Source organism: Benincasa hispida, chromosome 9 (assembly GCF_027475165.1).
Source record: "Benincasa hispida cultivar pf3 chromosome 9, pf3_genome.v1.1, whole genome shotgun sequence".
NCBI classification, from domain to species: domain Eukaryota; kingdom Viridiplantae; phylum Streptophyta; class Magnoliopsida; order Cucurbitales; family Cucurbitaceae; genus Benincasa; species Benincasa hispida.
This window is the reverse complement of record NC_143486.1, coordinates 31,560,921-31,574,922: the sequence shown is the minus strand read 5'-3', so window position 1 is coordinate 31,574,922 and position 14,002 is coordinate 31,560,921. Positions and strand designations below refer to the sequence as shown.

At 36.9% G+C, this 14,002-nt stretch overlaps 1 protein-coding gene across 1 annotated transcript; it reads right to left on the bottom strand.

The window, feature by feature from the left end:
• Positions 1–48: 48 nt before the first annotated feature.
• On the bottom strand, positions 49–5,913 carry VPS2.3 (vacuolar protein sorting-associated protein 2.3). The gene is made up of 11 exons (XM_039040169.2): positions 5,521–5,913; positions 5,337–5,381; positions 3,747–3,781; positions 3,617–3,667; positions 3,381–3,485; positions 3,185–3,256; positions 2,505–2,576; positions 1,575–1,655; positions 1,099–1,134; positions 947–1,002; positions 49–486 (listed from the first exon to the last, which is right to left on the bottom strand). The coding sequence occupies exons 1-11, from the start codon at positions 5,552–5,554 to the stop codon at positions 435–437; spliced, it is 639 nt and encodes a 212-aa protein (XP_038896097.1). The 5' UTR covers positions 5,555–5,913; the 3' UTR covers positions 49–434.
• Positions 5,914–14,002: the final 8,089 nt, after the last annotated feature.

Below are 14,002 nucleotides of genomic sequence, written 5' to 3'. Positions count from 1 at the left end.
ATACCCAAAGCTCAAAAACTAAATTTATAGCTTAACTGATACTCAGCATTCCACAAAAGGGCATAGTTCTTCCCTTTCCTTCAATTTGAATAATGATTTCAATAAGTTGAAGTCTTCAAGCAAATGGTTATAATAAGACCTCATTATCTCAGGCAGATGATAAACATTCTTCATCATTGTGAAGATGAGAGAGAGAGAGAGTGAGATTTCATATACAAGTGGTATTTGGCATATTACCCAAATTGCAATTTCCCTTTTCCTTCAATTTGAATTACGAAGCATAAATGGGTAATAAGATCGCATTATCTCAATAGGGCAATAAACATGCATGCTCAATTGTGAAGAAGAGAGAGAGAGAGAGCTTCCATGTACATAGATGATCCGAGTCGAAATCATGTATATCTCAATTGAAATCAAGGGAATTTATCATATACTCAAGGATTCCGAAGAGCAGCCAATCGCTTTTCTAGCTCGTCGATACCCGAACTGCAAAATGTTAGCAGCAAAATAGTTCATTATTTGAAAGAAGAAAAATAAAAGATGGTCAACTTATGAGCATCTAAAATCAGATACTTATTCCACCAATAAATGTGAACATACATAATTATACCAGCCATTAAAGAAATAATACCATCTTTTCCATAGAAATAATTATGCTAAGTTACATTCAAAACCCTTGTCTTTTAAAATTAATTCAATTGGATCCAGTCTTTTAAATGGTCTTTGCATGGAAGCCTGCTAGATATATTATAAATGTTAACAAAAAAAGAAGTCCAACATAGCAAGTTACTTGTAGATGCAGTAAAGGAGGTCTAGGATGTGACATTATATTTAAATAATGTGAAAATTTCACAAGTAATTTATATGAGGATCAAAACATTGTACTATTTCAAAGTATAACCAATAATTTTTTTATTTTATTTATGTATTGGGAAGTACTACATACCTACTGACACCCTCAGTATTCTTTGATGCAATTCTTCCTTTTGGAGCTGTTGAAAGCTGAACCAAATACACATATGATCCAATCAGTTTTAATATATGCAATCCATTTGACAAGAAGACTTCAAAAAGATGTAAAAACCAATATTAACATACCTGTGAGGCAACATCAACGCCGATTTCATCGAGTACCTGTGCAGAAAGGGGAAGGAATGGTCATTTTTAGAACTCAAGGACAGAGTTTACAATCTATAAAACAGAATTTGTTCCAGTAAGGTCATATGAGAAGAAGTGATTATGCATTTGGTTCTTAACTGAGCAAATCATTAGTCATATCAAATCTGAAATCCATATGGAGATTAGAGTCCTAATAGCACAGCAAGGATCACATGATTCACATTAATTTCATGGAGAAATGTTAACAGTAGTACACATTTGGACCCCTTAAACTCAGGCTTATGACTTTAAACTAAATTCAAACAAACACAAAGCAATAGGTAAAGGCCAGAGTTTTGAATTATGTACTTTGTATTAGTGGCTATTAGAAGAAACAATTTTAAGCAAACTTTCTACTACATCTCCAGCTCTACCCCAGTTGGAGGAAATAAATGGTGGCAACTAGAGGAGCTTACCTGATTTGTTAGATCTTCAGTTTCTTCTTCTGCCTCGTCATCATCCAGGGCATCATCTATAGCATCTGAAATCATCTCCGTCTGCCACCAACGTGAGACCATAAGCATCCAGAAATATTGAAACATCAAACGGCAATGACAGAAAGAATTTTTTTTTTCTTTTTATATATATATATAAAAGATTATGGTTACGAAGTAAGATGTCTATTGCATTTTAATTCATATCTATATAAATTTATATGTTTTGATATTGATACTGAATGGACAATATCTTTCTTTATTTGCAACATCAACAAAATTGTCGACCAAGTGAATATAATATAAATACCAAGAGTGATCATTTACAACATTAATATAAGTATTTTGTGGTTTTTGTTGTTTTTCCTATACTATCAAGTCTATTTCTACATTTGATCAATATTTTTATCAACATTTCTACAAACTTCAGAGCTTGGCATTTCCATTAGCATCAAGTCATCAACATATAGCTTTCTAAATTGCAGTATGCCATGGTAATGATAAATTCAAGGATAATACTAGGAAAGAAGAGCAGACTAGTCACAGAATTCAAAATATTGATAACATGGGTTCTAATTGCATTAGAAGTATGACATTGTTTCTTGTGAACTATGACTATTGAGTAAAAATTTATCCCCTTCACACAGGTGAGATTGTCGTGCTATTATTTTATCATTTCATTCATTACTATCCTTGGACTTCGGATGTGACAAAAATATCGTCAGCTATGCTCATTTCAGCTAACAGTGAAAGGAGAAAGAAAAATAAAAGTAAAAGTATAACAGCGAGGATAAGATGTTACAGGTTATTGTACTATGTGGAAAGCACAAATAAACAAAGATGGCAAATTCAAGAGCTTTTCTTTCTGTACATATATATGGAAAAATGTAGGTAATAATAGCAGGATCTTACAGTCATATCCATCTGTGCAGACTGCTTCTGAAATTCTCTAATGACCTTGGCTTGCTTCACGGGATTCATTTGCTACAGATGATCATGGTAAAAATTATATATAAAACTTTAAAAAATAATAATAAAATAAAATAAAACTTTAAGCTCAATGGGTGGATATATAATATAACAGTTTCTTTTTTTTCGAAAAGTATACCGGACACGTGATTAAGAGTATAAAATAATTGAAACCAACAGAAGAGACACTCTTCACGGGTAAAGTTTCTCTAAGGTAGCCTCACCATCAGATATCCTCTTCTTGGTACATGATGATGTCATAGAGAAGGCACTTAAACTAATGTTTTTTTTTTTTTTTTTAATGAACATTTGGCATCCCAGCAAGCTTTAGATTGGACATCAAATATGGCCCTGCTAAATTTTTGGAGTATTATTAATCCAGAAACAATTTGTTAAACCATCTGATTTAGACATCATATGCCCATATTTTATTTTCCAAATTACTACTATATATAATTTATTTTCATGTACTTATTTATGTTAGACTTGCTCCACCCAAGCAACACCTTTTTACTGCCACTAGCCTAAAGGTGATATGCTATGAAAACATGGTTGCTATTCTGCCTGTTAATCACAGCAATTCGAGCGTATCTAAGAGTTGATCAATATCCATATTTACTTACCTTATTCATAGCAGACATTGCTTTACTGGCACTCTTCATGCCAGCAGCAACGGAAGTCTGAGCATGCATCGCCTGTAAAATGTGGGTAGGTGCTATTAATAATATATTATTTATGAAACCTAGAGAGAAAACCATACATCTGATTGCAAAAATACTCAACCAAGTAAGAAGAAAGGAATTAGGCACTTGGCTTCACCTGTGTATGAGTTGCTATGCCTCTCATTTGAGCTCGACTTCCTTGTAAGTTTGCTATTTGTTGTCGGAGCCTAACTAACTGCCGAGCAAGAATCTTTGTTGCTGCCTGAAGAATTGAATAGATGATGATAAAAATAATTAATGCTCTGGATCCCAGAAGTAGATTTTTTCAAAAGGAATCAAGTGTCCCTAGGGCTCGAACTGACAAGATCTGGTCCAAAATATGAACTGCTGTACCTCATTTCCTGTTTTGGCAGTTCTCTTTATCTCTGCAACAAGCTTCTTTTCCTGATGAGATAATAAATCAAATCAGAGTTAACACACAGAATATTTAGATAGAAACCATCTTTAGAAGCTCTTCACGTACTTCTAATTGCAATGCCCCAATTTCCTTCTCTATACCTGAGAAAAGAGAGGTAAGAAAAAGAGGCAAAAAGATGAGACCACTTAGTGATATCACAAATAAAAGAAAAATCAATTATTATAGAATGAATAGAAAACAAAAAGACCTAAAAATCGACACTTTAAAAAAATAGTAAAAGGAATTAAACAGAAAAGGTAGCACAGAAAGAGTTAACATTTCTTCCTCTTGCAAGATCTCTCTGTTTCTGGATGTTTATGGATCAAAATGGTAAGGGCATTAATTTTGGAAAGATGTTTGGATGAAGAATTACACTCTTTTGGTCTCTCTGTTTTTTTGGGATACATTTTATCTCTTTTGCAAGGTTCAACAACATTGTTAATAGCAAAGGAAAATCAGTTCATGGAAGGAGAATAAAAGCTGGAACTTGCTCTTTAGAAGACAACCAAATCAGAAGGAACTAGTCAAATGCCCAAAAGTCTATACCAAATTTGTTCTTACTCATTAATTCCACATGAGGATACTAGAGTTTGCAATTATAATTCTTCAAGTAGATACACTTCAAGATATCTCTTCATCAAACTCTTTGATCTTTCTAGGGCAATCTATTATTGATGTTCAGGCGTCCAAAGCAATTAGGAAGGATAACTAGCCACAAATGTGTAGCTCCTGTAAACCTTGTGCTTTAAGGGCTCACAAACTGGGGACAACAAAGTTTGGAACAAAGAATTCTTCTTCTTATTATTATTACCTATTTTTTGGATAATAAATTGCGCTTTCTCTAAAAAGAACTGAAAGAATGTACCAAGGTATACAAAAAAACAAGCTTACAAAAAATGGACTCCAATCACTAACCACAGAAAAGGATTCCAATCCAAATTAATCAATGTTCTCGGCTTAATAACAAGAGAGTGGCTCTAACTCAAGGACACTGTCCTTTTTTAATTATCTCATTTTATAATTTGAATGTGATTCTTGCAAATATCGAATATCCTAATTGCAACCTGAAACAACCACCCTTCCTGGCTTAATAACTTATGGATACAATCAGAATAGGTAAGTTCTGACGACATTAGTTAAACAAGATTTGTTCTATAGGTTGTACAACTATATAATTCAGCTCTAAGTTCAAAAGTAATGAATTATTTAAGAAGATGGCATTCTTAATTTCAAAAGATGTCAAGAAAAGAAACATAACCACGCATATCATTCTATTCTAAAGACCATTGCAAAAAGTAATCCCAAAACATTGGTACCATCTTATCCCAATTCAAAAGCCACAGCATTGTTGTAGCATGTAGAGTAGACACCAAGTTCAAGCCCAAATATTCTTCCCATTCTCTCTTTGAGGGAAGTGGTTGGGGGTAATTAGTTCCACGCTAGTGCAATATACAATCATAAATTCCATGCTTCTTTGCTCCATTCAGTTCAAAAGAAACATCATCATGAGCATATGAACGAATTGTAAGATATACAAATATAATAAGAAACATTAACATGTTTAATTACTAGAGACAAAAAGGCAATCATGACTTTGAAACCAAATGACTTCCTTCCTTCCTAATTAAGAACCATTAAGAAACATCAATAAGATACCTCTCGTAGAGCGTGTCATTTCCCTTTTACTCTCCCGAAGAGCTTCTGAAATCAAAAGAAGCCAATGACATAATGAACAACACAAAACAAACGAAACAAACAAAACCCAGTTCAATTTCAAGAATAAAACACAGAATGAAGGAAATCGATGAAGCAAAAACAAATGACAGCAATTGGGGACGACCTTTGGCGGTGGGTTTCTTCGAGAAGATATTCATGGCGTCCCAAAGAACGATTCTGAGCAAAACCCAGATGAATTAAGACGAATTTCTCAAGAGGGGTGGAGGTGGAAGAGGAAAGGGGGAAATTTTCAAAGACAAGGTAGACTTCCTCTTAGTTATGTACGAGAGGGAGAGACAAAGATGTGCGAAGGATGATGATGATGATGTTGAATTGGATCAAAAATAGAAGAGTTTTGTTGCTTTCCAATACTTCAATAATAGTTGGAATGGAATATCAAAATGGATATTAATCGCAATCCGAGCTTTATTTATTTCTTAACACAGTGCCATTCCAGAGAGAAAGAGGTCAAATTTTTATATTGGGGTTTTGTGTTCTAATTCACATGAAATTTCGTGGGGGTCAACCTTTACCGTGAGGTTTTGATTATAGCCAAATAAGCCCAATAGGCCAAAATTAGATGTTCAAAGGGCTCTTGCAGATGCAGGAATTTTTGCTGGCTTGGCTTTAGAGTTTAGTAAAAATAATTTATAAATGAGTAGTTCATAAATTAATTGACTTTCGTATATTATAATTATCTTCTACAAAATTTTATATTTTGAAATCGATGCACACTAATTTTATTATCTATGTTAACAAATAAATCTTTCTCGATATATATTACAAGACGATCATTCATCCATCGATCTTCCATTCAATTATGCAATTGAGTCTTTATAGTACTCATAGCAAAAAAATGTCTTCCCTACGATAGTTGTTACAACAAGTAAGATCAATGCTAAGGTGAGCAATCGATAAACTAATGGGTAGATTTTATCTTTAGTTGTCATCACCATTTTCTAGGAAAGACCACGAATACTTATTAATTCAACAAACATATTATTTGAACACACATTAACGATGTAATTTTGAAGCTGCTCTTCAAGAATTATGAATTCAGTAGTTGAAAAATCTCTAGGATAAAGTTGTGCAAGGTAAATGAGTCTTTGTTCGTCAAAAGTGGCAAACAAGTTGCTCAGTTTGAGATATACCACACAAAGATGCAATTCAATACTTGAAATGATTATTCAACTCTTGAAGTTGCAATGTAAAAATAAAAAATAAAAACCTAACACAAGAATGATGCATATTTATAAGTTCTTGAGATTTTCGCCTTTGCCTTCCTCAAACAAAAAATACATCATTCACTTTAAGCATTAGAATATTATGCTTATTACAAAAACCTAAAACTTCACCCAACAATAAATTCCGACCTGTTTCTCTCGTTGATTGTAATCTTACTTTATAAATCTTGACTAAATTTATTGCATTTACAATTTTCTCTGTAGTGCTTGAGACAAATCATTTGTGATTTCCAAGAAAATTTTCACAAGATACATATGGAAAATGAAGTCAAATGACTTAATTGAATTTATTAGAACCTTTGTTTCATGTTTTTTATTCAGAATTTGATCCACCATATATGATTGTCTTAATTACATCACAAATTGATGAGAACATTGAAATACACCTCACTAAAATGTTGTAATGTGATCTCTATTGTGTATCTCTGGGATGCTTAATCATTGTTTCCTGATTTAGTTCTCTTTCATTTGATAATTCATCATTATTCAGTTTAAAAAGTGCAAGCACTATACTTCTTTCTTAACATGACTCGACATTTTGTTGATGCTCTAATAAAATTTACCACATTTGCAACTAAAATAAAAAGACTAGTGATCTCTACATGATTTTTTGCAATATCTACCAAAGCTAATTGAAGCTATAAAAACAATCAATATAAAATGTGGAATCGTATTTCAAAAAGGGGTGAATAGTTGCTTCAAAAAAATTAAAACATTTTTTAAGAAATTTAATACTAAGAAATTGAAACCAATGAAAAGAATTAACAACAAAACTAACTAAATTACATAAATTAAAGAGTAGAGATTAATTGATGCAATTTACTTAGTTTTGTTGTTAATTCTAAATTGCATAAATTAAAGAGTGGAGAAAAATGGTCCAAAAGGGAAAATGCTCTCCTCTCTCTCATCTCTCCTCATCCCTCTTTCCCCCTTGCCAACCCCCTTCTCCACCTCCACTTTTCCTTCTTCGACCAATTAGGCTTGTCAAGAAGATGGAGCGACATCCTCTCCCTTCACTTTCCTCCTTCGCCATTGATCAAAAAAATCTTTCTCTAGAAATCTCTCACAGAGTTAGGATCACCGAATCATCGAGGGACAAATCTTTCACTCTCTCTCTTAAGAAAGAATCTCTCTCATGGTTACACTCAACTTTTTCTTCGTTGATTGAAGCTTCTTGAACCAAAAGTTTTTCATCAAGTCTCGTTTGGATGAATATGATTTATAGGTATAAAAAATCTTTAATCAAAAAGGTCATTTTGCTGAAATCACAAAACTCAAAATCAACAGATGGCTTAGCAAGATTATTTTACAAAGCGAAGCCAACAAAATTGGTTGGAAAGGGTTCTTTCAATTGCTCAACACACCATAAACCTTACCCACTAATGATCACCAACCCATCTCTAGTTCAACAACAAATCATATAAAGATACTTTCTACAAAATCAAATACCCTTTTGACCAGCAAAAAGTCCATCCTTACTCTTCAGAAGTTGCTCCACTTACATCCTCCCTTCCCCTCCCCCTCCCTCATGCAAGTTGGTTGATTTCTACCCTGCAAAAGTGCTCATTATCACGAGACAACATTTCTATAATAATTGGCATGAGATTCTTTGGGCTCTACATCAGGAAGTTTCCAATTTTGGCTAGCCCTCTTCAACCAAACAAGCCATTTTAGCTGTCGAAAACAAGGAGCAAGGTGAGATATTATGCAATATCAAAGATTGGTACAAGGTTGGTTCTTTCTTAGTGAAATTTCAACCATGAAGCCATGAGTCATTTTATAGAGACCAATAGGTATCCTTTTATGGGGGATGGATCAAGATTAGAAATTTACCCATTGATAGATGGTCCTATGAATCCTTTAAACACATTGGTGATCAATGTGGGAGTTTCTTGGAAGTGGCCAATAAGACTTTATCCAGAATGGATATGTTGGAAGCTTGTATTAAAGTGAAGAAAAAACATTTTGGATTCTTGTCGGCTCGTATTAGTCTTCCTTCTTCATCCATAGAAGCAATCTTAGTCAGCAAAGAACTCTTTTTGAAGTTCTTCTCCACATTAAATACATGGCTGATAAGCATGGAGTGATATCCTCAACGACACGTGGGTTTGAGAGCGTGAAAGTCACTTCCTCACATAAGAATATTTCCTTCACTCCTTCCGAGGAAAGGCTAAAAATTGGGTGTTCAGTGTCACAGTCATGCTTGTCCAGGGCGTGTTGCCCATGGCCGCATGACCACCTCCATCTCTTTTTACTATGTTTTCATCCTATGTATTTCCTTTTGCTAGTTATTTAGGCTTATATGTACTTTTCTTAGTGAGTAACCGCTTGCCCATTTCCATATGCAAGGGTAGCGTATGTGTTTTTGTTTAGAATGCACTATATGGGGATAAGATTAACCATCACTTCCCCATACCCAGAGTAGTATGTTATAAAGTTGTTGTTGTTGCTTATTGTTTTCTAGCCTACTATAATCGTTCTCTTCTCTATTCTTACAATCAAACTGTTTGCAAAACCTTTTCTCCAAATCCATTTTCTAAAATCGTTTTCGCTAAGTGAAGCTTTGGAAAGTGCGATTATGACAGTTGGTATCAGAGCCAAGTCAACTCGTAGAGCTAAGAAGCTGTGATCATGTCTGCTACGAAGTAGTTGGGCAAGTCCCATGTTGACCGATTGGTTGAGTTTGAAGAGAAAATGTTCTATTTAATAGAAGTCCCTGATCAGGTTCGGTTCCTAGAGAATCGGTTACATGAAGTCGTCGATAAGGCCGATGAAATTGACGCGGTGGCTGGCCATTTAGACGGGATGCCCATCAGGGAATTGTTGACAAGGGTTGAGACTTTAGAGGCAAAAACTATGATGGGTGGGCCTCTTGAGCATGGAGATGGTTCGTCGGGCTCTGTTGCCCCGATAGAAGAGCGTGTCAAAAAACTAGACAGCTCGCAGAGAGCGATCATTCAGATGGTGACTGAAATGTCCAAGGACTTTCGAGCCATCAATGTCATACGGGCATAGATTGCGAAAATTAGTGCAAGAATTAACCTCACCATGAAAGCGGTGGGAAATTAAGCCCCAGTCGGGGGTGCAACCCAATTCAATAGGGTAAAAGTACCCAGCCTAAGCCCTTCTGTGTGGCTCGCGATGCAATGACGCTGGAAAATTTTATCTTTGACATGGAACAGTACTTCAAGGCTATGAACACGTCGACGGAAGAGTCGAAGATCACTATAGCGATGATGCACCTAGCAAAGGATGCCAAGTTATGGCGGAGGTCCCGTTTCTGTGGGTTTGTGCCCTAAAGTCTCGTATCCAGCACAACTAGGCTTGGGAATCTTCATTCTATGCGATTATCTTGTATTATGTATGCTTCATTCGTCCATTAGAAGTACTCGAGAGGGTAGTCTAAGAACAGGATCTAGGCTTGAGAAGGTCAAGTTAGAATCTAGGCTTGGGAGAGTCAGATTAGAGTGCATAATCAAGAGATAGGAGCTTAGGAATAAGCATTGTTTGCTATTAACACATCGCATAAATCCTAGAGATAGGATATGATTGTATGCGGTCACCTTGCCTTTATGCATTTTGCATCATCGCATAGGAATAAAGTAGAGACTTAGAAATAAGCTCTATGGACACTTTTGCATTCAACACATGCGTCCTAGATTTAGGAGCACCGCATTTGCATTGGAAAATGACTTGTTGTGCATGGTTGTAGCATGATTGCATAGTCTGACACATTCCCACGTAACGCTAGCTAAAGATCTTCTCAACCCATTCATCGGCATACTCAGTGCATCTATCACACAACTGACTTTTCTCAAATCTGCCGCATTTGTTTATTTTTCATTAACGCAATCAACAACAAACCCACAATTAATTGAGTTACCGGTTACCACAAAGTTTTCATAAAAATTACCATCGCAGTCTGTTTTCCTAAGTCTCTGAGTTCGACCCTGGACTTACCAGGAAACTCAGTGGAGTTTACACTTGGATTCCGCTGAGGAAACTTAAGTGCTCAACACAATTTCACCATCGCATATCATCCATACTTTCACTTTATAAAATTAAGCATCAAGTTTTTGGCGCCGTTGCCGGGGACTTCAGAAAAATAGTGTGCTAACGGTAATTTTTTAATTTCTTTGCAGACTCTCAATCTTTGGTGAATTACGACCCGGAGATTGAGAGAACATTTAGACAGAGACTGAGAGACTGCCAACAGCAACCATAATCAGATAAAGAAGAGATGGTGGAGCAGCCTGGAAACGGAGTACCAAATGATAACAATGTCATGGTGAATCCAATCTTGCTGGTAAACGATCGCAATAGACCCATTAGGGACTATGCATCGCCAAACCTCTATGATTTCTCTCCAGGAATCATGAGACCTGCCTTCGACAGAAGCCGATTCGAAATGAAACCGATGATGCTGCAGATGATCCAGACTGCAGAACAATTCGGAGGAAGGCGTGGCGAGGACCCGCATGCCCACCTCCAAAGCTTTATTAAAATCTCCAATACTTTTGTGTTCCCGAACATCTCTGCCAAAGAAGTTCGACGAACTTTGTTCCCATTTTTTCTCTGTGATCAGGCTAGGAAATGGGCATATTCTCTCGAGCTAGGAGAGATCAATTCTTGGGAACAGGTCATGAAGAAGTTTATGAAGAAATACTTTCCACCTACTAAGAATGCCAGATGAAGGAAACTCATTACAAATTTTGAACAAGACATGGACGAATCGCTCAGCGATACTTGGGCGAGGTTTAAAAGGTTGGTTAGGGACTGTCCACGTGTACTAGACTGCCTTCAAATGGAAATTTTTTATCATGGTTTGAATCCCGCTTTGCAGACTGCTACCAATGTGGTAGCTGCTGGTGGTCTGCTTGATAAAACATATAACGAGGCGAAGAATATCTTGGATCGCATCTCTAAGAACCACGAAGATTGGAGAGAGAGTGACCAGAGATTGAGAATGAAAGACAATGACGCAAGTAATGGCGCTATTGCTTCACTACAAAATCAGATGACTGCAATGATGAACTTAATCCAGGGAATTGCGATCAGTAGTCTAACACCGCAGAATGGACAAATCAACGCAATCAGTCAAAACACCGCAAGGTGTGCGACTTGTGGCGATGGACACGTGATGGAAGATTGCTCGCAAAATCCACAATCCGTTTACTTTGTAAAAAATAATCCCTTTTTGAATACCTACAATCCCGGGTGGAGAAATCACCCCAATTTTGCTTGGAAGAATCAACAACAGAATTTTCAACCCTTGGCGCAGAAAGAAGGACCACTAGGATTCTTCCCACGCAACAACAGTCAGACAAACAATCAAGCAAGTAGCTCACAACTACCGCAATCCTCTTCCTTGGAAAGCCTATTGAAGCAATACATAGAGAAAAACGAAATTGTGCTTCAAAGTCAGGCTATGCCCATCCGCAATCTAGAATTACAGATGGGCCAGATTGCGAGTGAGCTGAAAAATAAACCACAAGGGGCTCTACCGAGTTCAACAGAACTTCCACGCAACCCGGGGGGATCAGGTAAAGAGCAATGTCAGGTTATGACATTGCAAAGTGGGAAGACTGTGAAGGGAAAAAAGAAGGAGCTTAGTCGGACAGCTCTCATTGCGGCTGAACTTGAAATTGCAGTGACACAAGAAAATGAAGGAGAAAAAGAAGTAGTAAAACCTGAGGTTGCGTCGACCTCAAAGCCAACTGAGACGGGAACCGTGAAAGTGCAGTTACCCCATTTCCCACAGAGACTAAGGAAGAAAAAGAACGAAGAGGTACAGTACCAACGCTTTCTGTCTATGTTAAAGTAATTACATATTAATATTTCTTTCAGTGAAGCGATTGAGGAGATGCCTGCCTACGCAAAGTTTCTGAAGAATATGGTAACTAAGAAGATGGGAGCTGGTAAGTTTGTCACGGTGGTACTAACTCAAAGTTTAAAATCAATCATTCCACCAAAGATGAGCGATCCTGGGAGCTTTACTATTCCTTGCTCCATAGGAGAACTGTACATCGGGCAAGCCTTGTGTGACCTAGGAACCAACATAAATTTGATGCCTCTATCAGTCTTTAGGCAGCTGAATGTGAGGCAATTGGTGTCCACAATGGTGACTCTCCAACTGGCCGATAGATCTCTGATGCATCTAGAGGGAAAGGTGAAGGATGTGCTGATAACCATTGACAAATTTATCCTACCAGCCGACTTCATCATTTTGGATTACAAGGCCAACAAAGATGTGCCCATCATTCTAGGGCGACCATTTTTATCAACAGGTCGTGCTCAGATTAGTGTGCATAAAGGGGAAATCACCTTGAGCATCAACGGACAAAAGCTCAGGTTTAACATAATTCGTGCCATGAAGTTTCCGGATGAAGAAGACCTGCATGACTCAGATGACAACCAAAATTTGATTGAAGAAGAAAAGTTTGATGAAGAGAATGAAGAAGAGGATGTCAGCACATCCGTTGCTGCCTGTAATGTGATCATGACAAAAACAAGCAAGGAAGAGAATATGATCGCAAATCAAGAAGAAAAGCCAACAGAAATAGAAGAAAGAAAAACAATGCAACCATCGCTAGTAGAACCACCAACACTGGAATTAAAGACCCTACCAAATCATTTAAAGTATGCATTTTTGGGGCAGAATGAGAAGTTGCCTGTTATTATTTCCTCTAAGCTGAACGAAGACCAGGAGAATGCATTGATGAGCATTCTAAGGAAACATGTGCGAGTAATTGGCTGGATGCTCACCGACATAAGAGGAATTAGCCCAGCGTACTATATGCACCGCATTCGTCTTGAAGAGGACCACAAAGCAACAATCAAACATCAACGCAAATTTAACCTTGTGATGAAAGAGGTCGTCAAGAAGAAGATCATTAAATGGCTAGATGCGGGCATTATCTATTCTATAGTAGATAGCACGTGGGTTAGCCCCGTGCAGTGTGTGCCAAAAAAGGGTGGCATGACGATAGTCCCAAATGAAAACAATGAATTAGTACCACAAAGAACCGTCACTGGGTGGCGCATTTGCATGGATTACCACAAGCTGAACGCGGCCACAAAGAAAGATCATTTCCCTCTGGCGTTCATTAATGAAATGCTAGATCGTCTAGCTGGAAATGACTTTTATTGCTTTTTGGATGGTTATGCCGGGTACAACCAGATTATGATAACTCCAGAAGACCAAGACAAGATCACATTCACCTGCCCGTATGGGACCTTTGCTTTTCGTCGCAAGCCATTCGACCTCTGCAATGCGCCAAGCACGTTCCAAAGGTGCATGATGACCATTTTTTCAAACTATCTCGAGGACTCTGTTGAAATCTTTATGGACTAGTTCTCTAT

Bases quoted from the DNA above. Each gene is read 5' to 3' on its own strand.
- VPS2.3 (XM_039040169.2), bottom strand. From the start codon at position 5,554: ATGAATATCTTCTCGAAGAAACCCACCGCCAAAG. The intron at 3,257-3,380 runs GTGAAGCCAAGT...CACATTTTACAG, and splicing joins GCATAGCAACTCATACACAG to GCGATGCATGCTCAGACTTC. The intron at 1,003-1,098 runs GTATGTTAATAT...TATTTGGTTCAG, and splicing joins GCGTTGATGTTGCCTCACAG to CTTTCAACAGCTCCAAAAGG.